The sequence below is a fragment of the Dama dama genome, chromosome X (genome assembly GCF_033118175.1).
Source record: "Dama dama isolate Ldn47 chromosome X, ASM3311817v1, whole genome shotgun sequence".
NCBI classification, from domain to species: Eukaryota; Metazoa; Chordata; class Mammalia; order Artiodactyla; family Cervidae; genus Dama; species Dama dama.
This window is the reverse complement of record NC_083714.1, coordinates 53,006,469-53,033,148: the sequence shown is the minus strand read 5'-3', so window position 1 is coordinate 53,033,148 and position 26,680 is coordinate 53,006,469. Positions and strand designations below refer to the sequence as shown.

Genomic DNA, 26,680 nt, shown 5'->3' with positions numbered 1-26,680 from the left:
AAGTATTGACTAGAATTCCCTGTGCTATGCAGGAGGTTCTTATTATGTGATAAGCCTTTTCTGAATGCTTCTAAGGGTCCTTCTTCGGAGATTTAGTATTAACACAGGCTTATATAATTTTGAACTAACAGTTCAAAATTTGCTTTTCTGTTAGTTTTTAGAACTTCCCAATGCTGGTTTTTGAAGTGAGTGTACTATGTGGGGATAGAATAATACAAAATGTGAGGTTGAGAAATATTTGGTCATCTAGCAGTTACAGTAGTCCAGCAGTGGTTCAGTTCAGTTCAGTTCAGTTCAGTTCAGTCCAGTCGCTCAGTCATGTCCGACTCTTTGAGACCCCATGAATCGCAGCACGCCAGGCCTCCCTGTCCATCACAAACTCCCGGAGTTTACTCAAACTCATGCCCATTGAGTCGATGATGCCATCCAGCCATCTCATCCTCTGTCATACCCTTCTCCTGCCCCCAATGCCTGCCAGCATCAGGGTCTTTTCCAACGAGTCAACTCTTCGCATGAGGTGGCCAAAGTACTGGAGCTTCAGCTTCAGCATCAGTCCTTCCAATGAACACCCAGGACTTATCTCCTTTAGGATGGACTGGTTGGATCTCCTTGCAGTCCAAGGGACTCTCAAGAGTCTTCTCCAACACCATAGGTCAAAAGCACCAATTTTTCAGCGCTCAGTTTTCTTCACAGTCTGACTCTCACATCCATACATGACCACTGGAAAAACCATAGCCTTGACCAGATGGACCTTTGTTGGCAAAGTAATGTCTCTGCTTTTTAATATGCTATCTAGGTTGGTCATAACTTTCCTTCCAAGGAGTAATCGTCTTTTAATTTCATGGCTGCAGTCACCATCTGTTAGGCGTTTGCATATTGTGCACACGCTTGTTGGGGTGAGAGATGAAATGAATGAGCGTGATGACTGTAACAGGATACTGGGTTTGCTTGCTAGTTGTAATATTTCTTATTAAATGACCAATGAGTCTACACACTCGTCTCTTCTGTCTGATCTTTTTGCCTTTTTTTCTGGCATATTTCAGTAGGCATATATACTCTTGTGATTAAAGTGGAAACTGCTTAAGATAATTAGTGCATCCACAATTATTATTTTGAAATTTATAATATTTGAAATAATGTTAAGTTTTAAAATTTCTAAATTGATTCACTTGGATGAGTAAAGAGGTTATAAATGTTTTATAGCTAAGTGTTCTAAAAATAGGTAATGTTAAGACCTAAGACTCATTCCACAAATTTTTTTGAGCCTTATTAGATGCTGGAGCTAGTGGTAAACATGATAGGTAAGGGGCTTGCTGGCATGGATGTTGTATTTTACTGGAGGAGACAGAATAAGCACATTAAAAATCATATACTAATAGTGAAAATTCTTGAATAATAATAGTAATAAAATAATCAGGAAACTCTCTGTGTGTGAGGGCAAGAGGGAGAAGAAGATTGGTATGGGTAGATTCAGATCAGGTGGAGAGGAAGATATTCCTTGAGACTATGACTCATGAGCCGGAGACCTGAAAGAGGCCCAGTAACACATGATGTGCAGAGATCTGAAGAGAGAACAAACTTAGGGTATCAGGACAACAGGAAGAAGTACAATGTGTTAGTTTCCTATAGATGCTATAATAAATTATCACAAACTAGATGGCTTACAGTAACAGAAAAATTTCTCTTACAGTTCTGGAGGCCAGAAGTTAGAAACCATGGTCTCAGCAGTGCTGTTTTCCTTCAGTAGGCTCTTGGAGAGAATCCATGCTTCTTCCAACTTCTGGTTGGTTATAGGCAGCCTTGGCTTGTGGCTGCATCTCTTTCTGTTGTCTTCACTGGGCCTTCTCTGTGTCTCTGTTAATACCCTTGGCCTTTCTTAAGGACACTTGTGATGACATTTAGGGCCCACTTAGATAATCCAGGGTAATCTGCTCATTTCAAAACTCTTAGTTGTATCGGCTAGAACTGCTTTTATTTCAAATAATATAACACACTTTTCAGAAATTAGGGCTTGATATCGAGTGGACGTTATTCAATCTACTATAGCTGCTGCTGCTGCTAAGTCGCTTCAGTCATGTCCAACTCTGTGTGACCCCATGGACAGCAGCCCACCAGGCTCCCCTGTCCCTGGGATTCTCCAGGCAAGAATACTGGAGTGGGTTGCCATTTGCTTCTCCAGTACCTGAAAGTGAAAAGTGCAAGTGAAGTGGCTCTGACTCCTAGTGACACCATGGACTGCAGCCTACCAGGCTCCTGCATCCATGTGATTTTCCAGGCAAGAGTACTGGAGTGGGTTCCATTGCTTTCTCCGCTACTATAGCTAGTATAGAGCTATTTCATATCCTAAAAGATGATGCTGTGAAAGTGCTTCACTCAATATGCCAGCAAATTTGGAAAACTCAGCAGTGACCACAGGTCTGCAAAAGGTCAGTTTTCATTTCATTCCCAAAGAAAGGCAATGCCAAAGAATTCTCAAACCACCACACAGTTGCACTCATCTCATGCTCTAGCAGAGTAATGCTCAGAATTCTCAAAGCTAGGCTTCCACAGGAACCGAGAACTTCCAGATGTTCAAGCTGGTTTTAGAAAAGGCAGAGGAACCAGAGATCAAATTGCCAACATCCATTGGAGCATAGCAAAAGCAAGAGAGTTCCAAAAATCACCTATTTCTGCTTCATTGAATACGCTAAAGATTTTGACTGTGTGGATCACTACAAACTGTGTTAAATTCTTAAGGAGATGGGAATACCAGAGCACCTGACCTGCCTCCTGAGAAACCTGTATGCAAGGCCAGAAGCAACAGTTAGAACTGGACGTGAAACAATGGACTGGTTCCAAATTGGGAAAGGAGTACATCAAGACTGTATATTGTCACTCTGCTTATATAACTTATATGTGGAGTACATCATGTGAAATGCCAGGATGAATGTAGCACAAGCTGGAATCGAAATTCCCGGGATAAATACCAATAATCTCAGATATGCAGATGATACCAGCCCTATGGCCGAAAGCAAAGAGGAACTAAAGAGTCTCTTGATGAAAGCGAATGAGGAGAGTAAAAAAGCTGGCTTAAAATTCAACATTCAAAAAGCGAAGATCATGGCATCCGGTCTCATCACTTTATGGCAAATAGATGGGGAAACAATGAGAGACTATTTTCTGGGGTTCTGGAATCACTGCAGATGGTGACTGCAGCCATGAAATTAAAAGATGCTTGCTACTTGGAAGAAAAGCTATGACCAACCTAGATAGCATATTAAAAAGTGGAGACATTACTTTGTCAACAAAGGGCCATCTAGACAAAGCTATGGTTTTTTGAATAGTCATGTATGGATGTGAGAGTTGGACTGTAAAGAAGGCTGAGTGCCAAGGATTGATCCTTTTGAACTGAGATGTCGGAGAAGACTCCTGAGAGGTCCTTGGACTGCTAGGAGATCAAACATGTCAATCCTAACGGAAATCAGTCCTGAATATTCATTGGAAGGACTGTTACTTAAGCTCCAGTACTTTGGCTACCTGATTCAAAGAGCTGACTCATTAGAAAATACCCTGATACTGGGAAAGACTGATGGCAGGAGGAGAAAGCGATGACAGAGGATGAGATGGTTGGATGGCATCATGTGACTCAGTGGACATGACTTTGAACAACCTCTGAGAGACGGTAAAGGACAGGGATGCCCGTTGTGCTGCAGTGCATGAGTCGCGAAGAGTCGGACATGACTGAGTGGCTGAGCAACAACAAATTTCTAGCATGGCTAAACTATAGTAAGGTAAGGCAACATTTGTAGAAAGTGAAATCTGAGAAGGAAAGAGAAAAGGAAGAGAGGGAGAGGGCCCTCAAGACAGAAGTGGACATAGAGTTGATAGAACTAGATGGCCTGGATATGGGGAATGCAAGAGAGAATGATGCTAAGTTTTTATATTGAAGCAAGTAGATGGATGATGGTGCTCATTACTGAAATGGGAAATATGTGGAAGGTGAACCAATTTGGGAGGGAAAAAATCAAGAATTCTGTATTTGCAGTGTTGAATTTCCAATGCCTAAGAAAAGATTTAAGTAAGGATACTAGTCATTAGTTGTTGCTTAGGAAAGGGATCAGAGCTGTAGGTACAAATCTGGAATTTATCTGTTTTAATAGGATTTAAATCTGTGAGAGTGGAGTGGGTAAAGTTGGATGGAATAAAACAGACTTAGAGGGCTCTGCCATGAACTGTGGGGCACTTTGATTTTAAAGGTACATTAGCTGGGGAGCTGGCAAAGGAGACTGTGGAGGGAGTGGCCATGGGGCAAGAGGAAAACCTGGGAAGGATGTGTTCCCTAAGCCAGAGAAGCAAGTAGATAGTCTGTTGTTTCAAATGCTGCTGAGAGCTCTGGCAGGATGAAGCTTAAAAGTAGTAATTTTATTACATAATATGCTTACTATAAGCTTTTTCAGTGCAGAGGTGAGGATGGAGGCTAGCAAGAGTAGCTTGAAGGAAATACAGAATGTGAGAAAACAGAGGCAGCAAATGTAGACAAATTTTTTTGCCTATAATGGAGCAGAGAAATGGTACAGTAGCTGGAAGGGAGTATGAAGTTACATTATTTTTAAGGTTATGAAAAATATTAAGGATTTTTATGATGAAAGATGAATTCTATTGACTTTTTTTTTTCTTCAAAATTTGCCTTAGAAAGTGTGTGGGATGTTAAATTCCATCTTCTGAAGATTGTTGGGTAACAATAATTTTTCAGTTGTTTGGTGCCAGAGTGTTTCATTACTTTTTATCAGTTATATGAAGCTGAATGTTATAACACTTATAAAACTAGCCTCTTTGGGGGCTCTATTCATCCAGTAGTATTTTGGATACTAGAAAAGAGAAAAAAAAGTCTTCAGTGTTTCACTTTAAATAGGGAAAGCTGGATTACTTTGCTTGTTTGTCTTATCATCTATGGTAATGATAAATTGGAACTTTTTACTGTAGCAGTTATCAAAATCCCAAGCCATTTCAACGATTTTATCATATGTTTCTAGTAAGTTAGAAAAATAACTGAATGTCTTTTGAGTTTTATAAAGGTAGTTTTTAAAAGTCAGTGTCTTTTGTGAAAGAAATTTTGGAGCAAAAGTATTACCTGACGATGTTAATACCTACATTGGTGCACTCCCTCCAGCTTTAGGTTTATTTAAAGAAGCTTATTTGACAAAAATATTGTGATTTTTCTAATTCAGTCAGTTAATTGAAGTGTTATCTGTAAATTTTAGATCACTTTTTGTGCTCAAATTATTGAATTTGATTTTGAAGAATTTCAGAGCTCTGTTCAAAAGTTTTGCCATTAGTATTGGAAACTTGTTTGAGAGGAAGCAGCCTGTTACATACCTAGATGAATTGAGGATGGCTTTTTTCCAATAAAACTTTATTTATAAAAACTGGTAGCCCACCTGATTTGGCTTGTGGCTATAGTTTGCCTACCATTGTTTTAAGTGATATATTAGTATGCTATACACACAATTTTATTTTTTTTATTTTATTTTTCTTTTAACCATATTTATTTATTTTTCTTCCAGTGGGTTTTGTCATACATTGATATAAATCAGCCATAGATTTACACGTATTCCCCATCCCGATCCTCCCTCCCACCTCCCTCTCCACCCGATTCTTCTGGGTCTTCCCAGTGCACCAGGCCCAAGCACTTGTCTCGTGCATCCCACCTGGGCTGGTGATCTGTTTCACCATAGATAATATACATGCTGTTCTTTCGAAACATCCCACCCTCACCTTCTCCCACAGAGTTCAAAAGTCTGTTCTGTACTTCTGTGTCTCTTTTTCTGTTTTGCATATAGGTGTTAGCTCTTCTCTAAATTTTTGGCAGAATTCAGCTGTGAAGCCATCTGGTCCTGGGCTTTTGTTTGCTGGAAGATTTTTGATTACAGTTTTGATTTCCTTGCTTGTGTTGGGTCTGTTAAGATCTTCTATTTCTTCCTGGTTCAGTTTTGGAAAGTTATACTTTTCTAAGAATTTGTCCATTTCATCCAAGTTGTCCATTTTATTGGCATAGAGCTGCTGGTAGTAATCTCTTATGATCCTTTGTATTTCAGTTGTCTGTTGTGATCTCTCCATTTTCATTTCTAATTTTGTTAATTTGGTTCTTCTCTCTTTGTTTCTTAATGAGTCTTGCTAATGGTTTGTCAATTTTGTTTATTTTTTCAAAAAACCAGCTTTTAGCTTTGTTGATTTTTGCTATTGTCTCTTTGATTTCTTTTACATTTATTTCTGCCCTAATTTTTAAGATTTCTATCCTTCTGCTTAGTCTGGGGTTCTTCATTTCTTCCTTCTCTAATTGCTTTAGGTGTAGAGTTAGGTTATATATTTGGCTTTTTTCTTGTTTCTTGATGTAAGCCTGTAATGCTATGAAGCTTCCCCTTAGCACTGCTTTTACAGTGTCCCATAGGTTTTGGGTTGTTGTGTTTTCATTTTCATTCATTTCTATACATATTTTGATTTCTTTTTTGATTTCTTCTATGATTTGTTGGTTATTCAGAAGCGTGTTATTAAGACTCCATGTGGTTGAATTTTTAACAATTTTTTTCCTGTAATTGAGATCTAATCTTACTGCACTGTGGTCAGAAAAGATGACTGGAATGATTTCAATTTTTTTGAATTTTCCAAGACCAGATTTATGGCCCAGGATGTGATCTATTCTGGAGGAGGTTCAGTGTGCACTTGAGAAAAAGGTGAATTTGATTGTTTTGGGGTGAAATGTCCTATAGATATCAATTAGGTCTAGCTGGTCCATTGTGTCATTTAAGGTTTGTGTTTCCTTGCTAATTCTATGTTTAGTTGATCTATCCATAGTTGTGAGTGGGGTAGTAAAGTCTCCCACTATTATTGTGTTACTATTAATTTCCTCTTTCATACTCGTTAGCGTTTGCCGTACATATTGCGGTGCTCCTATGTTGGGTGCATATGTATTTATAATTGTTATATCTTCTTCTTTGATTGATCCTTTGATCATTATGTAGTGTCCTTCTTTGTCTCTTTTCACAGCCTTTATTTGAAAGTCTATTTTATCGGATATGAGTATTGCGACTCCTGCTTTCTTTTGGTCTCTGTTTGTGTGAAATATTTTTTTCCAGCCCTTCACTTTTAGTCTGTATGTGTCCCTTGTTTTGAGGTGGGCCTCTTGTAGACAGCATATATAGGGGTCTTGTTTTTGTATCCATTCAGCCAGTCTTTGTCTTTTGGTTGCGGCATTCAACCCATTTACATTTAAGGTTATTATTGATAGGTATGGTCCTGTTGCCATTTACTTTGCTGTTTTGGGTTCACGTTTATACAACCTTTCTGTGTTTGCTGTCTAGAGAAGATCCTTTAGCATTTGTTGAAGGGCTGGTTTGGTGGTGCTGAATTCTCTCAGCTTTTGCTTGTCTGTAAAGCTTTTGAGTTCTCCTTCATATCTGAATGAGATCCTTGCTGTGTATAGTAATCTAGGTGGTAGGTTTCTCTTTCATTACTTTCAGTATGTCCTGCCATTCCCTTCTGGCCTGGAGGGTTTCTATTGATAGATCAGCTGTTATCCTGATGGGAATCCCTTTGTGTGTTATTTGTTGTTTCTCCCTTGCTGATTTTAGTATTTGTTCTTTGTGTTTGATCTTTGTTAATTTGATTAATATGTGTCTTGGGGTGTTTCGCCTTGGGTTTATCCTGTTTGGGACTCTCTGGGTTTCTTGAACTTGGGTGGCTATTTCCTTCCCCATTTTAGGGAAGTTTTCAGCTATTATCTCCTCGAGTATTTTCTCATGGCCTTCCTTTTTGTCTTCTTCTTCTGGGACTCCTATGATTCGAATGTTGGGGCATTTCACATTGTCCCAGAGGTCCCTGAGGTTGTCCTCATTTCTTTTGATTCTTTTTTCTTTTTTCCTCTCTGCTTCATTTATTTCCACTATTTTATCTTCTCCCTCCCTTATCCTATCTTCTGCCTCCGTTATTCTACTCTTGGTTCCCTCCATAGTGTTTTTGATCTCATTCATTGCATTATTCATTTTTAATTGACTTTTTTTTATTTCTTCTAGGTCTTTATTAAACATTTCTTGCATCTTTTCAATCTTTGTCTCCAGGCTATTTATCTGTAACGCCATTTTGTTTTCAAGATTTTGGATCATTTTTATTATCATTATTCTAAATTCTTTTTCAGGTAGATTCCCTATCTCCTCCTCTTTTGTTTGACTTGGTGGGCATTTTCCATGTTCCTTTACCTGTTGGGTATTTCTCTGCCTTTTCATCTTGTTTAGATTGCTGTGTCTGGAGTGGGCTTTCTGTATTCTGGTGGTCTGTGGTTCCTTTTTATTGTGGAGGTTTTACCCAGTGGGTGGGGTTAGATGATTGGCTTGTCAAGGTTTCCTGGTTAGGGAAGTTTGCGTCGGTGTTCTGGTGCGTGGAACTTGATTTCTTCTCTTTGGAGAGCAATGGAGTGCCCAGTAATGAGTTTTGAGATGGGTCTATGTTTTAGGTATAACCTCGGGCAGCCTGTATGTTGACGTTCAGGGCTATGTTCCTGCATTGCTGGAGAATTTGCGTGGTATGTCCTGCTCTAAAACTTATTGGCTCTTGGGTGGTGGTTGGTTTCAGTGTAGGTATGGAGGCTTTTGGATGGTCTCTTATTACTTAAAGTTCCATGTAGTCAGGAGTTTTCTGGTGTTCTCAGGTTTTGGGCTTAAGTCTCCTGCCTCTGGATTTCAGTTTTATTCTTCCTATAGTCTCAGGACTTCTCCAACTATACAGCCCTGATAAGAAAACTTCTAGGTTAATGGCTAAAATATTCTACCCCGTTAGGGACACCCAGAGAGGTTCACAGAGTTACATGAAGAAGAGGAGAGGGAGGAGGGAGATAGAGATGAGCAGGAGGAGAAAAAGGGGGACTCAAGAGGAGAGAGACAGATCTACGCAGCTGTCTGTTCCCAGAGTATTCTCCGTAGCCCAGTGACCTACAAAGATTCACAGAATTGGATTGGGAAGAGGAGGGGAAAGGAGGAAATAGAGGCATTCTGAGGTAGAAAACAGAGTGTCAAGATTGGGAGACAATAATTTTCAGTTTAAAAATAGGGCTTCACTTCTTTTTTTTTTTTGTAAGTTATAGTGTATTGAAAATGAAAATTAAGGAGTAGTAGAGGAGTACTAGAGGACTTTAAAAGAAATAAGAGAAAAAGAGAAATAGAAAGTAGAAGAGAAAAAGGAATAAAAAAAGAAAGGAAAAAAAATTTTCCCTAATTAAAGAAATCGTAAAAATCTATGAAAATGAAAGTTAAGGAGTAATGGGGGAGTAATAGAGAATTTTAAAGGAAAATAAAAGAGAAAAAATAAAAAAGAAAAAATAAAATAAAAAAAATTTTCTTACATATAAAAAAGAAAGTAAAAATATATCTAGGAGTTTCTCTGGAGCTGTTGTGGTCAGTGTGGGTTCGGCTCAGTTTCAGATAGCTCCTTGTTCCAGCTTACACTTCTCGATATCTACAGGCCCCTTCCGGTGTAGTCAGTGTTTTCTACAGGGATTTTAATCTGTTGCACCGGTCCCTTCTGAAGCGGTTCCCTTTGTTTATTTGGCTTCTGTATGCCGGTCTCTTCAGAGCCTCATTTCCGCCCTGACACAGGCAGGCGGAGGTGGACTCTTATTCAGGTAGCTAGTTCTGTCGAGCTGCGGGGAGGGGCTGGCGCTGCAGAGAAGGGCTGGCGCTGCAGGGAGGGGCTGGCGCTGCGGGGAGAGGCTGGCGCTTCTTTCGCCATCTGCGCTGCTCAGGCTCCCGGCTGCTCTATATGGAGCACGCCCCACGCTGCGCGAGGTTCCAGCCCTCGGGTGTTCCACAAAAGCATGGAACAGAAAGCTGCGCCTGCTCTTTGTGCCTTCCCCGTCAGAGCAGTCTAGGCAGCCAGGGGCTTGACGGGCGCACTATCCCCGGGTGTGGCGCGCCTACTCCCTTCCGTGGTCCCAGTCTCAGTTTCCGCTGGCGCCAGTCGGGTGCGTGTGCCTTCTGCGCTCCGCGTCCCCAGCCCCAGTCCCCAGCCCCCGCCCCCGCCTGTGCCGGTTGGGTGCCTGCGCCCTGTGTCTCGCCGTGACTTGCTCCTGCCTCCGGTGGGGCTGGGCCGGTCTGCAGCCTGCGAGGTCTTCTCTGGACTTTCTCAGTCCCTTTGTTCTGCGAATGGCCGGGAGTGTGTTTGGGCAGGTTAATTGTCTCTCTCTCTTTTGCTCTCCCTCGGTTCAAGGTGGCAACTCACAAAAGATCCCTCCGATTGTCCTCAAGGCACTCAGGCCCGGACCCTACCCCAAGCAATACCTCCCGCTCCTCTCCGTGCCGCCCCCACTTGCTGGTGGTGGATGCGGGTGTCTGGGGTACTTTTCTGCTGGGAGTTGCTTTTAGGCTTGTAATCTGTGGGTTTTATTTATTGTTTCCCTCCCAGTCAGGTTGCCCTCCGAGATTCAAACACTTCCCCCAGGTCCGCCAGTGTGAGGGTTTCCCGGTGCCTGGAAACGTCCTCTAAAGACTCACTTCCTGGGACGGATCTCCGTCCTTAGCTCTTTTGTCTCACTTTTTATCTTTTATATTTTGTCCTACCTCCTTTCGAAGACAATGGGCTGCTTTTCTAGGCTCCTGATGACCTCAGCTAGTGATCAGAAGTTGTTTTGTGAAGTTTGCTCTGCATTCAGTTATTCTTTTGATGAATTTGTAGGAGAGAAAGTGGTCTCCCCGTCCTGCTCCTCTGCCATCTTGGCTCCTCCCTATTCATACAATTTTAAAGTGAAGGTGTTGTAGAGTAGTAAATAAAAGAACATGCAGTGACCCGGGAAATCTTACATTCTTTAATTATTTTGTTCTGGACAAAAGCTAATTGTTAAAACTTTCTAGTATTTATGAGATAGATTACTCCTTGTTATTATTCAAAGTAGAAAACTAGTGTTTTCTTTTTTCTTACAGGATAGGTATTCTTCTGGAGCAAATGGAGACACTTTTAACAGGACTCTGGCTTCATCATCAGGTATGTGTTAAAGCAAAAATGCAGAACTGTTTTTAGGTTAAGGGCTTCATCCACTGGATGAGAAGCAGACTAATAGATACCTTGTCAAAAATGTTTTTAAATTTTCTAGTGAGACGTTTTGGCTTGAATATTTTGGGTTTGGAGCCTCTTACAATTAAAGGAAGGGAGAGAAGAGACAGTGTAATGTTAGAGTGTATCCTCCTTTTTAGTGGGTTTGCTGTAAAACCTTTGCGCAGCCTCCAAGTTGCATGTTTGGCTTTCAGGCTGCTATGGGAATTGTCAGGATTCCTGATATAAGGCAGTAGGAGAGTAGACTCAGGTGTTGAAGCAGGTTACAGTGATGGTGACCTGTCAGGATAGCAACTATTTAAACCAAACTCATATCAAATTAATGCACATAAATCCCTGGCATTCCTATACACTAACAAAAAGAAAATAGATATAGGAATTAAGGAAACAACCCTATTCACCATTACGTCAAAAAGAATAAAATACTTAGGAATAAATTTACCTCAAGAAACAAAAGACCTATATTTAGAAAATTGTAAAACCCTGATGAAAGAAATCAAACGATGACACAAATAGATAGAGAAATATTCCATGTTCATGAATTGGAACAATCAACATAGTGAAAATGAGTATACTCCACAACGAAATCTATAGATTCAATGCAATCCCTATCAAGCTACCAATAACATTTTTTCACAGAACTAGAAAAAAATAATTCCACAATTTGTACTGAAGCACAAAAAACCTCGAATAGCCAAAGCATCTTGAGAACGAAGAATGGAACTGGAGGAATCAACCTGCCTGACTTCAGACTATACTATAAAGCTACAGTCGTCAAGACAGTATGGTACTGGCACAAAAACAGAAACATAGACCACTGGAACAAAATAGAAAGCCCAGAGATAAATCCACGCACCTATGGACACCTTATCTTTGGCAAAGGAGGCAAAAATATGCAACGGAGAAAAGACAATCTTATTAACAGGTGATGCTGGGAAAACTGGTCAACCAGTTGTAAAAGAATGAAACTAGAACACTTTCTAACACCATACACAAAAATAAACTCAAAATAAATTAAAGATCTAAATTTAAAACCAGAAACTATAAATCTCCTAGAGGAAAACATAGGCAGAACACTCTGACATAAATCACAACAGGATCATCTATGATCCACCTCCCGGAGTAATGGAAATAAAAGCAAAAAAACCAAAATGGGACCTAATTAAACTTAAAAGCTTTTGCACAACGAAGGAAACTATGAGCAAGTTGAAAAGACAGTTTTCAGAATTGGAGAAAATAATAGCAAACAAAGCAACTTTCAATGTCAAAAACCCACAAGGAGCTCATGCAGCCCAATACCAGAAAAATAAACGACTCAGTCAAAAAATGGGCCAAAGAACTAAACAGACATTTCTGCAAAGAAGACATACAGAAGGCTAACAAACACATGACAAGATGCTCAATATCACTTATCATCAGAGAAATGCAAATCAAAACCACAATGAGGTACCATCTCACGCTGGTCAGAATGGCTGCTATCAAAAAGTCTACAAACAATAAATGCTGGAGGTGTGGAGAAAACGGACCCCTCTTAGACTGTTGGTGAGAATGCAAACTAGTACAGCCACTATGGCGAACAGTGTGGAGATTCCTTAAAAAACTGGAGATAGAACTGCCATATGACCCAGCAGTCCCACTGCTGGGCACACACACTGAGGAAACCAGAATTGAAAGAGACACGTGTACCCCAGTGTTCATTGTAGCACTGTTTACAGTAGCTAGGACATGGAAGCAACCTAGATGTCTGTCCACAGATGAATGGATGAGAAAGTTGTGGTACATATACACAGTGGAATATTACTCAGCTATAAAAAGAACATATTTCAGTCAGTTCTAATGAGGTGATTGAAACTGGAACCTATTATACAGAGTGAAGTAAGTCAGAAATAAAAAACACCAATAACAGTATATTAGCACATATATATGGTGGAATTTAGAAAGATGGTAACAGTGACCCTATATGCAAGACGGCAAAAGAGACACAGACATAAAGTACAGGCTTTTGAACTCTTGGGAGAAGGTGAGGATGGGATGATTTTAGAGAATAGCATTGAAACATGTCTATTACCATATGTGAAATAGATGACCAGTCCAAGTTCAATGCTTGAAACAGGGCACTCAGAGCTGGTGCACTGGGACAATCCAGAGGGATTGGATGGGGAGGTAGCTGGGAGGATGGTTTGGAACAGCCTTGTTCCAAACAAGGAACACCTGTGGCTGTACACAGGTACAGCTATGTACACCTGTGGCTTGTACACCCGTGGCTGATTCATGTCAATGTATGGCAAAACCCACCACAATATTGTAATTAACCTCCAATTAAATAAATTAATTAAAAAAGTAAAATATTTAATTAAAAAAAGATAATATGAGCTTCTTTGGGATCTGAAAACTAACTTAGGGAGGTCCTTGGCAAATAAGAGAAACAAATCAAGATAAGGGAGCTGTTGCTTTCCCCCTGTCACTTGTCTCCATCTTGTTCACCTACATTTTTTATAAAGCTGAGAAGATAGGTGGAAGTGGTAGGACCTGGGCTAGAAAATTAAACTCATGACAGTAGTCTTTGGTTTTGTTGAAGTTCACAGCAGGCTAATATGCTACTTCTAGTATATTTTCAATTAAAAAAATACATACAACAACAAAATTTACTGTATTAACCAAAGAGTCTGAGCAACTGAACTGTATGTCCTGAAAAAATCAATTAAGTCTAACTGTTCTAATATATCATTTAGGATCTCTGTTGCCTTATTGATTTTCTGTCTGGAAGGTTTGTCCACTGATGTCAGTGAGGTCTTAAAGTCTCCTTTATTATTGTATTCCCATCCATTTGTCTGTTAGTATTTGTTTTCTATATTTCAGTTCAGTTCAGTTGCTGAGTCATGTCTGACTCTTTGGGACCCCATGGACTGCAGCACCCCAGGCTTCCCTGTCCATCACCAACTCCAGAGCTTACCCAAACTCATGTCCCTCGATTGGTGATGCCATCCAACCATCTCATCCTCTGTCATCCCGTTCTCCTCCCGTCTTCAATCTTTCCCAGTATCAGGATCTTTTCAAATGTTAGTTCTTCACATCAGGTGGCCAAAGTATTGGAGTTTCTACTTCAGCATCAGTCCTTCCAATGAATATTCAGGAATGATTTCCATTAGGATTGACTGGTTGGATCTCCTTGCAGTCCAAGGAACTCTCAAGAGTCTTCTCCAACACCATAGTACAAAAGCATTACTTGTTCGGCACTCAGCTTTCTTTTTTTCTTTATTTTCATTTATTTTTATTAGTTGGAGGCTAATTCCTTTACAATATTGTAGTGGTTTTTGTCATACATTGCCATGAATTAGCCATGGATTTAAATGTATTCCCCATCCCGATCCCCCCTCCCACCTCCCTCTCTACCCGATCCCTCTGGGTCTTCCCAGTGCACTAGGTCTGAGCACTTGTCTCATGCATCCAACCTGGGCTGGTGATCTCTTTCACCCTAGATAATATACGTGTTTTGCTGCTGTTCTCTTGAAACATCCCACCCTCGCCTTCTCCCACAGAGTCCACAAGTCTGTTCAGTACAACTGTGTCTCTTTTTCTGTTTTGCATATAGGGTTATCATTACAATCTTTCTAAATTCCATATATATGTGTTAGTATACTGTATTGTTCTTTATCTTTCTGGCTTACTTCCCTCTGTATAATGGGCTCCAGTTTCATCCATCTCATTAGAACTGATTCAAATGAATTCCTTTTAATGCCTGAGTAATATTCCATGGTGTATGTGTACCACAGCTTCCTTATCCATTCATCTGCTGATGGGCATCTAGGTTTCTTCCATGTCCTGGCTATTATAAACAGTGCTGCGATGAACATTGGGGTGCATGTGTCTCTTTCAGATCTGGTTTCCTCTGTATGTATGCCCAAAAGTGGGATTGCTGGGTAATATGGCAGGTCTATTTCCAGTTTTTTAAGAAATCTCCACACTGTTCTCCATAGCGGCTGTACTAGTTTGCATTCCCACCAACAGTGTAAGAGGGTTCCCTTTTCTCCACACTGTCTCCAGCATTTATTGCTTGTAGACTTTTGGATAGCAGCCATCCTGACTGGCGTGTAATGGTACCTCATTGTGGTTTTGATTTGCATTTCTCTGATAATGAGTGATGTTGAGCATCTTTTCATGTGTTTGTTAGCTATCTGTATATCTTCTTTGGAGAAATGTCTCTTTAGTTCTTTGGCCCATTTTTTGATTGGGTCATGTATTTTTCTGGAATTGAGCTGCAGGAGATGCTTGTATATTTTTGAGATTAATCCTTTGTCTGTTTCTTCATTTGCTATTATTTTCTCCCAATCTGAGGACTGTCTTTTCACCTTGCTTACAGTTTCCTTCGTTGTGCAGAAGCTTTTAAATTTCATTAGGTCCCATTTGTTTATTTTTGCCTTTGTTTCTAATATTCTGGGATGTGGGTCATAGAGGATCCTGCTATGATTTAAGTCAGAGAGTGTTTTGCCTATGTTCTCCTCTAGGAGTTTTATAGTTTGTGGTCTTACATTTAGATCTTTAATCCATTTTGAGTTTATTTTTGTGTATGGTGTTAGAAAGTGTTCTAGTTCCATTCTTTTACAGGTGGTTGACCAGTTTTCCCAGCACCACTTGCTAAAGAGGTTGTCTTTTTTCCATTGTATATCCTTGCCTCCTTTGTCAAAGATAAGGTGTCCATATTTTCATGGATTTATTTCTGGGCTTTCTATTCTCTTCCATTGATCTATATTTCTGTCTTTGTGCCAGTACCATTCTATCTTGATAACTGTGGCTTTGTAGTAGATTCTGAAGTCAGGCAGGTTGATTCCTCCAGTTCCATTCTTCTTTCTCAAGATTACTTTGGCTATTCGAGGTTTTTTGTATTTCCATACAAATTGTGAAATTATTTGTTCCAGTTCTGTGAAAAATACCGTTGGTAGCTTGATAGGGGTTGCATTGAATGTATAGATTGCTTTGGGTACTATAGCCATTTTGACAATATTTATTCTTCCAATCCATGAACATGGTATATTTCTCCATCTGTTTGTGTCCTCTTTGATTTCTTAATTCAGGTTTTATAGTTTTCTATGTATAGATCTTTTGTTTCTTTAGGTAGATACACTCCTAAGTATTTTATTCTTTGTGTTGCAATGGTGAATGCTATTTTTTTCTCTTTCTGTTTTCTCATTGTTAGTGTATACGAATGCAAGGGATTTCTGTGTGTTAATTTTATATCCTGCAACTTTACTATATTCGTTGATAGCTCTAGTAAGTTTCTGGTAGAGTCTTTAGGGTTTTCTATGTAGAGGATTATGTCACCTGCAAACAGAGATAGTTTCACTTCTTCTTTTCCTATCTGGATTCCTTTTACTTCTTTTTCTGCTCTGACTGTTGTGGCCAGCACTTCGAAAAGTATGTTGAATAGTAGTGGTGAGAGTGGGCACCCTTGTCTTGTTCCTGATTTTAGGGGAAATGCTTTCAATTTTTCACCATAGGGTAATGCTTGCTGTGGCTTTGTCATATATAGCTTTTTTATGTTGAGGTATGTTGCTTTTATTCCTGCTTTCTGGAGAGTTTTAATCATAAATGGGTGTTGAATTTTGTCAAAGACTTTTCTGTGCATCTATTGGGATAATCATATTTTTTTCATCTTTCAATTTGTTAATGTGTATTACATTGATTGATTTGCATATTTTAAAGAATCCTTGCATTCCTGGGATAAAGCCCACTTGGTCATGGTGTATGATTTTTTTAATATGTTGTTGGATTCTGTTTGCTAGAATTTTGTTAAGGATTTTTGCATCTATGTTCATCAGTAATATTGGCCTGTAGTTTTCTTTTTTTGTGGCATCTTTGTCTGGTTTTGGAATTAGGGTGATGGTGGCCTCATAGAATGAGTTTGAAAGTTACCTTCTTCTGCAATTTTCTGGAAGAGTTTGAGTAAGATAGGGGTTAGCTCTTCTCTCAGTTTTTGGCAGAATTCAGCTGTGAAGCCATCTTGTCCTGGGCTTTTGTTTGCTGGAAGATTTCTGATTACAGTTTCGATTTCCTTGCTTGTGATGGGTCTGTTAAGATCTTCTATGTCTTCCTGGTTCAGTTTTGGAAAGTTATACTTTTCTAAGAATTCATCCATTTCTTCCAAGTTGTCCATTTTATTGGCACAGAGTTGCTGGTAATAATCTCTTATGATCCTTTGTATTTCAGTGTTGTCTGTTGTGATCTCTCCATTTTCGTTTCTAATTTTGTTAATTTGGTTCTTCTCCCTTTGTTTCTGAATGAGTCTTGCTAATGGTTTGTCAATTTTGTTTATTTTTTCAAAACACCAACTTTTAGCTTTGTTGATTTTTGCTATGGTCTCTTTAGTTTCTTTTGCATTTATTTCTGCCCTAATATTTAAGATTTCTTTCCTTCTACTAACCCTGCGGTTCTTCATTTCTTCCTTCTCTAGTTGCTTTAGGTGTAGAGTTAGGTTTTTTATTTGACATTTTTCTTGTTTCTTGAGGTAGGCCTGTAATGCTATGAATCTTCCCTTTAGCACTGCTTTTACAGTGTCCCATAGGCTGTGGGTTGTTGTGTTTTCATTTTCATTCATTTCTATGCACATTTTTATTTCTTTTTTGATTTCTTCTATGATTTGTTGGTTATTCAGAAGCATGTTGTTTAGCCTCCATATGTTTGAAGTTGTAATAATTTTTTCCCTGTAATTGAGTTCTAATCTTACTGAACTGTTGTCAGAAAAGATGACTGGAATGATTTCATTTTTTTTTTTAATTTACCAAGACTAGATGAATGGCCCAGGATGTGATCTATTCTGGAGAAGGTTCCGTGTGCACTTGAGAAAAAGGTGAAGTTGATTGGTTTGGGGTGAAATGTCCTATAGATATCGATTAGGTCTAGCTGGTCCATTGTGTCATTTAAGGTTTGTGTTTCCTTGTCAATTTTCTGTTTAGTTGATCTATCCATAGTTGTGAGTGGGGTATTAAAGTCTCCCACTATTATTGTGTTACTGTTAATTTCCTCTGGCATACTCGTTAGTGTTTTCCGCACATATTGCGGTGCTCCTATGTTGGGGGCATATATATTTATAATTGATATATCTTCTTCTTTGATCCTTTGATCATTATGTAGTGTCCTTCTTTGTCTCTTTTCACAGCCTTTATTTGAAAGTCTATTTTATCTGATATGAGTATTGCGACTCCTGCTTTCTTTTGGTTTCCGTTTGCATGAAATATTTTTTTCCAGCCCTTCACTTTTAGTCTGTATGTGTCCCTTGTTTTGAGGTGGGTCTCTTGTAGACAGCATATATAGGGGTCTTGTTTTTGTATCCATTCAGCCAATCTTTGTCTTTTGGTTGGGGCATTCAACCCATTTACATTTAGGGTAATTATTGATAGGTGTGGTCCCGTTGCCATTTACTTTGTTGTTTTGGGTTCACGTTTATGCAACCTTTCTGCATTTCCTGTCTAGAGAAGATCCTTTAGCATTTGTTGAAGAGCTGGTTTGGTGGTGCTGAATTCTCTCAGCTTTTGCTTATCTGTAAAGTTTTTGAATTCTCCTTCATATCTGAATGAGATCCTTGCTGGATACAGTAATCTAGGTTGTAGGTTATTCTCTTTCATTAATTTCAGTATGTCCTGCCATTCCCTTCTGGCCTGGAGGGTTTCTATTGATAGATCAGCTGTTATCCTTATGGGAATCCCTTTGTGTGTTATTTGTTGTTTTTCCCTTGCTGCTTTTAATATTTGTTCTTTGTGTTTGATCTTTGTTAATTTAATTAATATGTGTCTTGGGGTGTTTCGCCTTGGGTGTATCCTGTTTGGGACTCTCTGGGTTTCTTGGACTTGGGTGGCTATTTCCTTCCCCATTTTAGGGAAGTTTTCAGCTATTATCTCCTCAAGTATTTTCTCATGGCCTTCCTTTTTGTCTTCTTCTTCTGGGACTCCTATGATTCGAATGTTGGGGCATTTCACATTGTCCCAGAGGTCCCTGAGGTTGTCCTCATTTCTTTTGATCCTTTTCTCTTTTTTCCTCTCTGCTTCATTTATTTCCACCATTTTATCTTCTACCTCACTTATCCTATCTAATGCCTCCGTTATTCTACTCTTGGTTCCCTCCAAAGTGTTTTTGATCTCATTCATTGCATTATTCATTTTTAATTGACTCTTTTTTATTTCTTCTAGGTCTTTATTAAACATTTCTTGTATCTTTTCAATCTTTGTTTCCAGGCTATTTATCTGTAACTCCATTTTGTTTTCAAGATTTTGGATCATTTTTATTATCATTATTCTAAATTCTTTTTCAGGTAGATTCCCTATCTCCTCCTCTTTTGTTTGACTTGGTGGGCATTTTCCATGTTCCTTTACCTGTTGGGTATTTCTCTGCCTTTTCATCTTGTTTAGATTCCTGTATCTGGAGTGGGCTTTCTGTATTCTGGAGGTCTGTGGTTCCTTTTTATTGTGGAGGATTTACCCAGTGAGTGGGGTTAGACGATTGGCTTGTCAAGATTTCCTGGTTAGGGAAGCTTGCGTCAGTGTTCTGGTGCATGGAACTTGATTTCTTCTCTTTGGAGAGCAATGAAGTGCCCAGTAATGAGTTTTGAGATGGGTCTATGTGTTAGGTGTGACCTTGGGCAGCCTGTATGTTGATTTTCAGGGCTATGGTCCTGCGTTCCTGGAGAATTTGCGTGGTATGTCTTGCTCTGGATCTTATTGGCTCTTGGGTGGTGGTTGGTTTCAGGGTAGGTATGAAGGCTTTTGCACAGTCACTTATTACTTAAAGTTCCGTGTAGTCAGGAGTTTTCTGGTGTTCTCAGGTTTTGGGCTTAAGTCTCCTGCCTCTGGATTTCAGTTTTATTCTTCCTGTAGTCTCAGGACTTCTCCAACTATACAGCCCTGATAAGAAAACTTCTAGGTTAATGGCTAAAATATTCTCCCCCGTTAGGGACACCCAGAGAGGTTCACAGAGTTACATGAAGAAGAGGAGAGGGAGGAGGGAGATAGAGATGAGCAGGAGGAGAAAAAGGGGGACTCAAGAGGAGAGAGACAGATCTACGCAGTTGTCTGTTCCCAGAGTGTTCTCCGTAGCCCAGTGACCTACAAAGATTCACAGAATTGGATTGGGAAGAGAAGGGGAAAGGAGGAAATAGAGGTGTTCTGAGGTAGAAAACAGAGTGTCAAGATTGGGAGAGAATAATTTTCGGTTTAAAAATATGGCTTCTCTCTTTTTTTTTTTTTTTGTAAGGTTATAGTGTATTGAAAATGAAAATTAAGGAGTAGTAGAGGAGTACTAGAGGACTTTAAAAGAAATAAGAGAAAAAGAAAAATAGAAAATAGAAGAGAAAAAGGAAAGAAAAAAAGAAAAAAAAGAAAAAGAAAAGAAAGAAAAAAAATTTTGCTGGTGCAGATGCGGGCGTCTGGGGTACATTCTGCTGGGAGTTGCTTTTAGGGACATAATCTGTGGGTCTTATTTAATTTTTCCTCCCAGTTACGTTGCCCTCCGAGATTCGAAAACTTCCCCCAGACCCACCAGTGGGAGGGTGTCCTGGTGTTTGGAAACTTCCTCTATTAAGACTCCCTTCCCGGGACTCTGTCCCTAGCTCCTTTGTCTCTTTTTTTATCTTTTATATTTTGTCCTACCTCCTTTCGAAGACAATGGTTTGCTTTTCTGGGCGCCTGATGTCCTCTGCTAGCGATCAGAAGTTGTTTTGTGAAATTTGCTCAGGGTTCAATAGTTCTTTCGGTGAATTTGTAGGGGAAAATGTGGTCTCCCCATCCTATTCCTCCGCCATCTTGGCTCCTCCCTGGCACTCAGCTTTCTTTATAGCCCAACTGTCACATCCCTACATGACTGCTGGAAAAACCATAGCTTTGACTAGATTGACTTCTGTTAGCAAAGTAATGTATCTGCTTTTTAATATGCTGTTGAGGTTGGTCATGACTTTTCTTCCAAGGAGTAAGAGTCTTTTAATTTCATGGCTGCAGTCGCCATCTGCCGTGATTTTGGAGCCCCCCCAAATAAGTCTCTCAGTGTTTCCATTATTTCCCCATCTATTTGCCATGAAGTGATGGGACTGGATGCAATGATCTTCATTTTCTGAATGTTGAATTTTAAGACCACTTTTTCATTGTCCTCTTTGACCCTCATCAAGAGGCTCTTTAGTTCTTCTTTGCTTCCTGCCACAAATATGGTGTCATCTGCATAGCTGAGATTATTGATATTTCTCCTGGAAATCTTAATTCTAGCTTGTGATTCCTCCAGCCCAGCATTTTGCATGATGTAGTCTGCATATAAGTTAAACAAGCCGGGTGACAATATACAGGCTTGACACACTCCTTTTCCTATTTGGAACCGGTCTTTGTTCCATGTCCAGTTCTAGCTGTTGATTCTTGACCTGCATACAAATTTCTCTGGAGACAGGTCAGGTGGTTTGGTATTCCCATCTCATTAACAATTCTCCATCGTTTGTTGAGATCTACACAGTCCAATGCTTCAGTGTAGTCAATAAAGCAGAAGTAGATGTTTTTCTGGAATACATGATTTTTCAATGATCCAGTGAATATTGGCAATGTGATCTTTGATTCCTCTGCTTTTTCTAAATCGAGCCTGAACATCTGTAAGTTCACAGTTCATGTACTGTTGAAGCATGCTTGGAGAATTTTGAAGGTTACTTTGCTAGCATGTGAGATGAGTGCAATTGTGGGGTAGTGTGAACATTCTTTGGCATTGCCTTTCTTTGGGATTGGAATGAAAACTGACCTCTTCCAGTCCTGTGGCCACTGGCTGAGTCTTCCAAATTTGCTGGCATGTTGAGTGCAGCACTTCCACAGCATCGTCTTTTAGGATTTGAAATAGCTCAATTGGAATTCCATCTCCTCCACTAGCTTTGTTCATAGTGGTGCTTCATAAGGCCCATTTGACTTCACATTCCAGGATGTCTGCCTCTAGGTGAGTGATCACACCATCATGGTTATCTGGGTCATGAAGATCGTTTTTGTATAGTTCTGTATATTTGCCACCTCTTCTTAATATCTTCTGCTTCTGTTAGGTCCATACCATTTCTGTCCTTAATTGTGCCCATGTTTGCATGAAATGTTCCCTTAGTATCACTCATTTTCTTGAAGCGATCTCTAGTCTTTCCCACTGTATTGTTTTGCTCTATTTCTTTGCACTGATCACTGAGGGAGGTTTTCTTATCTCTCTTTGCTATTCTTTGGAACTCTGCATTCACATGGGTATATCTTTCCTTTTCTCCTTTTCCTTTCACTTCTCTTCTTTTCTCAGCTATTTGTAAGGCCACCTAAGACAACCATTTTGCCTTTTTGCATTTCTTTTTCTTGGGGATGGTCTTGATCACTGCCCTCTGTACTATGTCACGAACCTCCATCTATGGTTCTTCAGGCACTCTATCAGATCTAATCTCTTGAATCTGGTTCTCACTTCTATTGTATAATTGTAAGGGATTTGATTTAGGTCATACCTGAAGGATGTAGTGATTTTTCCCTGCTTTCTTCAGTTTCAGTCTGAATTTGGCAATAAGGAGTTTATGATCTGAGCCACAGTCAGCTCCCAGTCTTGTTTTTGCTGACTGTATAGAGTTCTCCATGTTTCTCTGCAAAGAATATGATATTTTTATATACTTATGTTTTTATATTTATATATTAAAATGTTTTAAGTATTTAAATATAATTTTTAATATAAAAATAAATATTTATATACATTTAGATGCTCCTATATTGAGTGTGTATGTGTCATTGAGTGTAATATCCTCTTCTTGTATTGATTCTTTTTTCATTATATAGTGTCTTTCTTTAGCCTTTTTATGGCTTTTGTTTGGAAGTCTGTTTTGTTTATAGGAGTGTTGCATCCCCCACTTTATTGTCATTTTCATTTGCAAAAATACCTTTTTCCATCTCCTCACTTTGAGTCATTTGTCCTGGAGTGGGTCATTGGTTTCTTAAAGAACTTAGTTTTGGCTTTATTGAGCCACTATTATATTTTTGTTTCCTATTTAATTATTTTTTGTTGTTAACATTTTTTTAAAGATTTATTTACTTGTATATATTTACAGCTATACTGGGTCTTAATTGCTCTGCACAGGCCTTCTTCACTTGTGGTGAGTGGGGGCTACTCTCTAGTTGCAGTGCATGGGTCTTTCTTTCCACTGGTTTCTCTTGTTGTGGACCACGGACTCTAGGTGCATGGGCTTCAGTAGTTGCAACTCATGGGCTCTGGAGCACTGGTTCAGTAGTTGTGGCACACAGGCTTAGTTGTCCCACCACATGTGGGACCTTCCTGAACTACGGATTGAACCTGTGTCTCCTTCATTGGTGGGTTCTTTACCACTGAGCCACCAGGGAGGCCTGCTTTTACCACCATTTTTCTCCTTTACTCTTCCGTGATTTGTTGTTTTTCTAATGTTCTTACTATTTGAGATGGATGTTTACCTCATTAATTTTCAGTTCTTATTGTATAAAAATGTAATTTCTGATATGTGTCATTTTATCATACAATTCTAAGTATTTCTAAAGTTCCATTGTAATTATTTTTCTTTGAACTGTTTTGATAGAAGTGTTTCCAAATGTAAGAGAATTTTAAAATTGTATAATTGAGTTACTCGATAATTAGTTGTCAGTGTATAATAGTGATTTGCTATTTTTATAGATTATACACCATACAAAGTTAGTGTAAAATATTGACTATATTCCTTGTGCTGTATATTGCATCCCTGTAGCTAATTTATTTTATAACTAGTAGTTTGTACCTCTTACCTCCCCTTCACCTATTTCATACCTCCCTCACCCTTCTCCCATGTGGCAAACCACTAGTTTGTTTTCTATATCTGTTCATCTTACTGTTTTTGTGTATTTGTTGACTTGTTTTATTTTTTGGATTCCACATACAAACAAAAATATACAGTATTTGTCTTCTAGCAATTTTTAATTTGATTGCATTGCAATTAGAGAGTTTTGTGTATGTGATAACTGATTTTTGAAATTGTTGAATTTACATTTTGGCCTTCCATGTGGTCAGTTTTTATGAACTTTCTATTGAAGAAAGTCACCAGTTTAATGTTTTTAGTTCTGTGAATGTTTACTCTGTTCTGTGGATGATTGTAATTTGTCTGTTCTCCTTTGACTGTTTTTCTTGGCTGTTATAGACAGTGCTTATCAAAACATTTTTTTTAAAAAAAAATCATTTTTATGTGTATCTGTGTTACCATGTGAGTATATCCACAGGAAAAAGTATACTGGTATATTTTTAGAAAGTATTTTCCTTTAAAATTAGGATCAAGGTGGATCTAGTTTATAGTTTCAATGTTGTATCTGATTCGTGCTTATTTCCTTACGTCCTTGACTAGTCTTGGCATTTAAAAAAATATTTATTGGAATATAGTTGCTTTACAATGTTGTCTTAGCTTCTATTGTACAGCAAAGTGAATCAGTAATATATATATTTCCACTTGTTTAGATTTCCTTCCATAGAGCAATGAATAAAGTTCCCTGTGCTATACAGTAGGATTTTCATTAATTATCTATTTTACACATAGCATCAATAGTGTATATACGTGAATCACAGTCTCCCAGTTCATCCTTTCCCCAAGCCCCTGCCTCTTGATATTCTTAGATTTGTTCTCTATGTTTGTGTCTCTGTTTCCGCGTTGCAGATAGGTTCATCTGTAGCATTTTTCTAGATTCCACATTTATACATTAATATATGATATTTGTTTTTTTTTTTTTTCCCAGTGGGGTTTGTCATACATTGATATGAATCAGCCATGGATTTACATGTATTCCCAATCCTGATCCCCCCTCCCACCTCCCTCTCCACCTGATTCCTCTGGGTCTTCCCAGTGCACCAGGCCGGAGCACTTGTCTCGTGCATCCCACCTGGGCTGGTGATCTGTTTCACCATAGATAGTATACATGCTATTCTTTTGAAATATCCCACCCTCACATTCTCCCACAAAGTGCAAAAGTCTGTTCTGTATTTCTGTGTCTCTTTTTCTGTTCTGCATATAGGGTTATCGTTATCACCTTTCTAAATTCCATATACATGTGTCAGTATGCTGTAATGTTCTTTATCTTTCTGGCTTACTTCACTCTGTATAATGGGCTCCAGCTTCATCCATCTCATTAGGACTGGTTCAAATGAATTCTTTTTCATGGCTGAGTAATATTCCATGGTGTATATGTACCACAGCTTCCTTATCCATTCATCTGCTGATGGGCATCTAGGTTGCTTCCATGTCCTGGCTATTATAAACAGTGCTGCGATGAACATTGGGGTGCACGTGTCTCTTTCAGATCTGGTTTCCTCAGTGTGTATGCCCAGAAGTGGGATTGCTGGGTCATATGGCAGGTCTATTTCCAGTTTTTTAAGAAATCTCCACACTGTTTTCCATAGCGGCTGTACTAGTTTGCATTCCCAACAACAGTGTAAGAGGGTTCCCTTTTCTCCACACCCTCTCCAGCATTTATTGCTTGTAGACTTTTGGATAGCAGCCATCCTGACTGGCATGTAATGGTACCTCATTGTGGTTTTGATTTGCATTTCTCTAATAATGAGTGATATTGAGCATCTTTTCATGTGTTTGTTAGCCATCTATATGTCTTCTTTGGAGAAATGTCTGTTTAGTTCTTTGGCCCATTTTTTGATTGGGTCATTTATTTTTCTGGAATTGAGCTGCAGGAGTTGCTTGTATATTTTTGAGATTAATCCTTTGTCTGTTTCTTCATTTGCTATTATTTTCTCCCAATCTGAGGGCTGTCTTTTCACCTTACTTATAACAATTATAAATATATATGCACCCAACATAGGAGCACCGCAATATGTACGGCAAACGCTAACGAGTATGAAAGAGGAAATTAATAGTAACACAATAATAGTGGGAGACTTTAATACCCCACTCACAACTATGGATAGATCAACTAAACAGAAAATTAACAAGGAAACACAAACCTTAAATGACACAATGGACCAGCTAGACCTAATTGATATCTATAGGACATTTCACCCCAAAACAATCAACTTCACCTTTTTCTCAAGTGCACACGGAACATTCTCCAGAATGGATCACATCCTGGGCCATAAATCTGGTCTTGGAAAATTCAAAAAAATTGAAATCATTCCAGTCATCTTTTCTGACCACAGTGCAGTAAGATTAGATCTCAAATACAGGGAAAAAATTGTTAAAACTTCAAACATATGGAGGCTAAATAACACGCTTCTGAATAACCAACAAATCATAGAAGAAATCAAAAAAGAAATCAAAATATGTATAGAAATGAATGAAAATGAAAACACAACAACCCAAAACCTATGGGACACTGTAAAAGCAGTGCTAAGGGGAAGGTTCATAGCATTACAGGCTTACATCAAGAAACAGGAAAAAAACCAATTAAATAACCTAACTCTACACCTAAAGCAATTAGAGAAGGAAGAAATGAAAAACCCCAGAGTTAGCAGAAGGAAAGAAATCTTAAAAATCAGGGCAGAAATAAATGCAAAAGAAACTAATGAGACCATAGCAAAAATCAACAAAGCTAAAAGCTGGTTTTTTGAAAAAATAAACAAAATTGACAAACCATTAGCAAGACTCATTAAGAAA

At 38.9% G+C, this 26,680-nt stretch overlaps 1 protein-coding gene across 1 annotated transcript in view; it reads left to right on the top strand.

Annotated features, from left to right (window-relative positions):
- LOC133053041 (probable ATP-dependent RNA helicase DDX4) overlaps positions 1 to 26,680 on the top strand; it is a 95,152-nt gene that overhangs the window by 3,404 nt on the left and 65,068 nt on the right. The window contains exon 3 of the mRNA XM_061137826.1: positions 10,944 to 11,004. Coding sequence (XP_060993809.1) covers positions 10,944 to 11,004 — 61 coding nt within the window. The remainder of the gene's footprint in view (positions 1 to 10,943; positions 11,005 to 26,680) is intronic.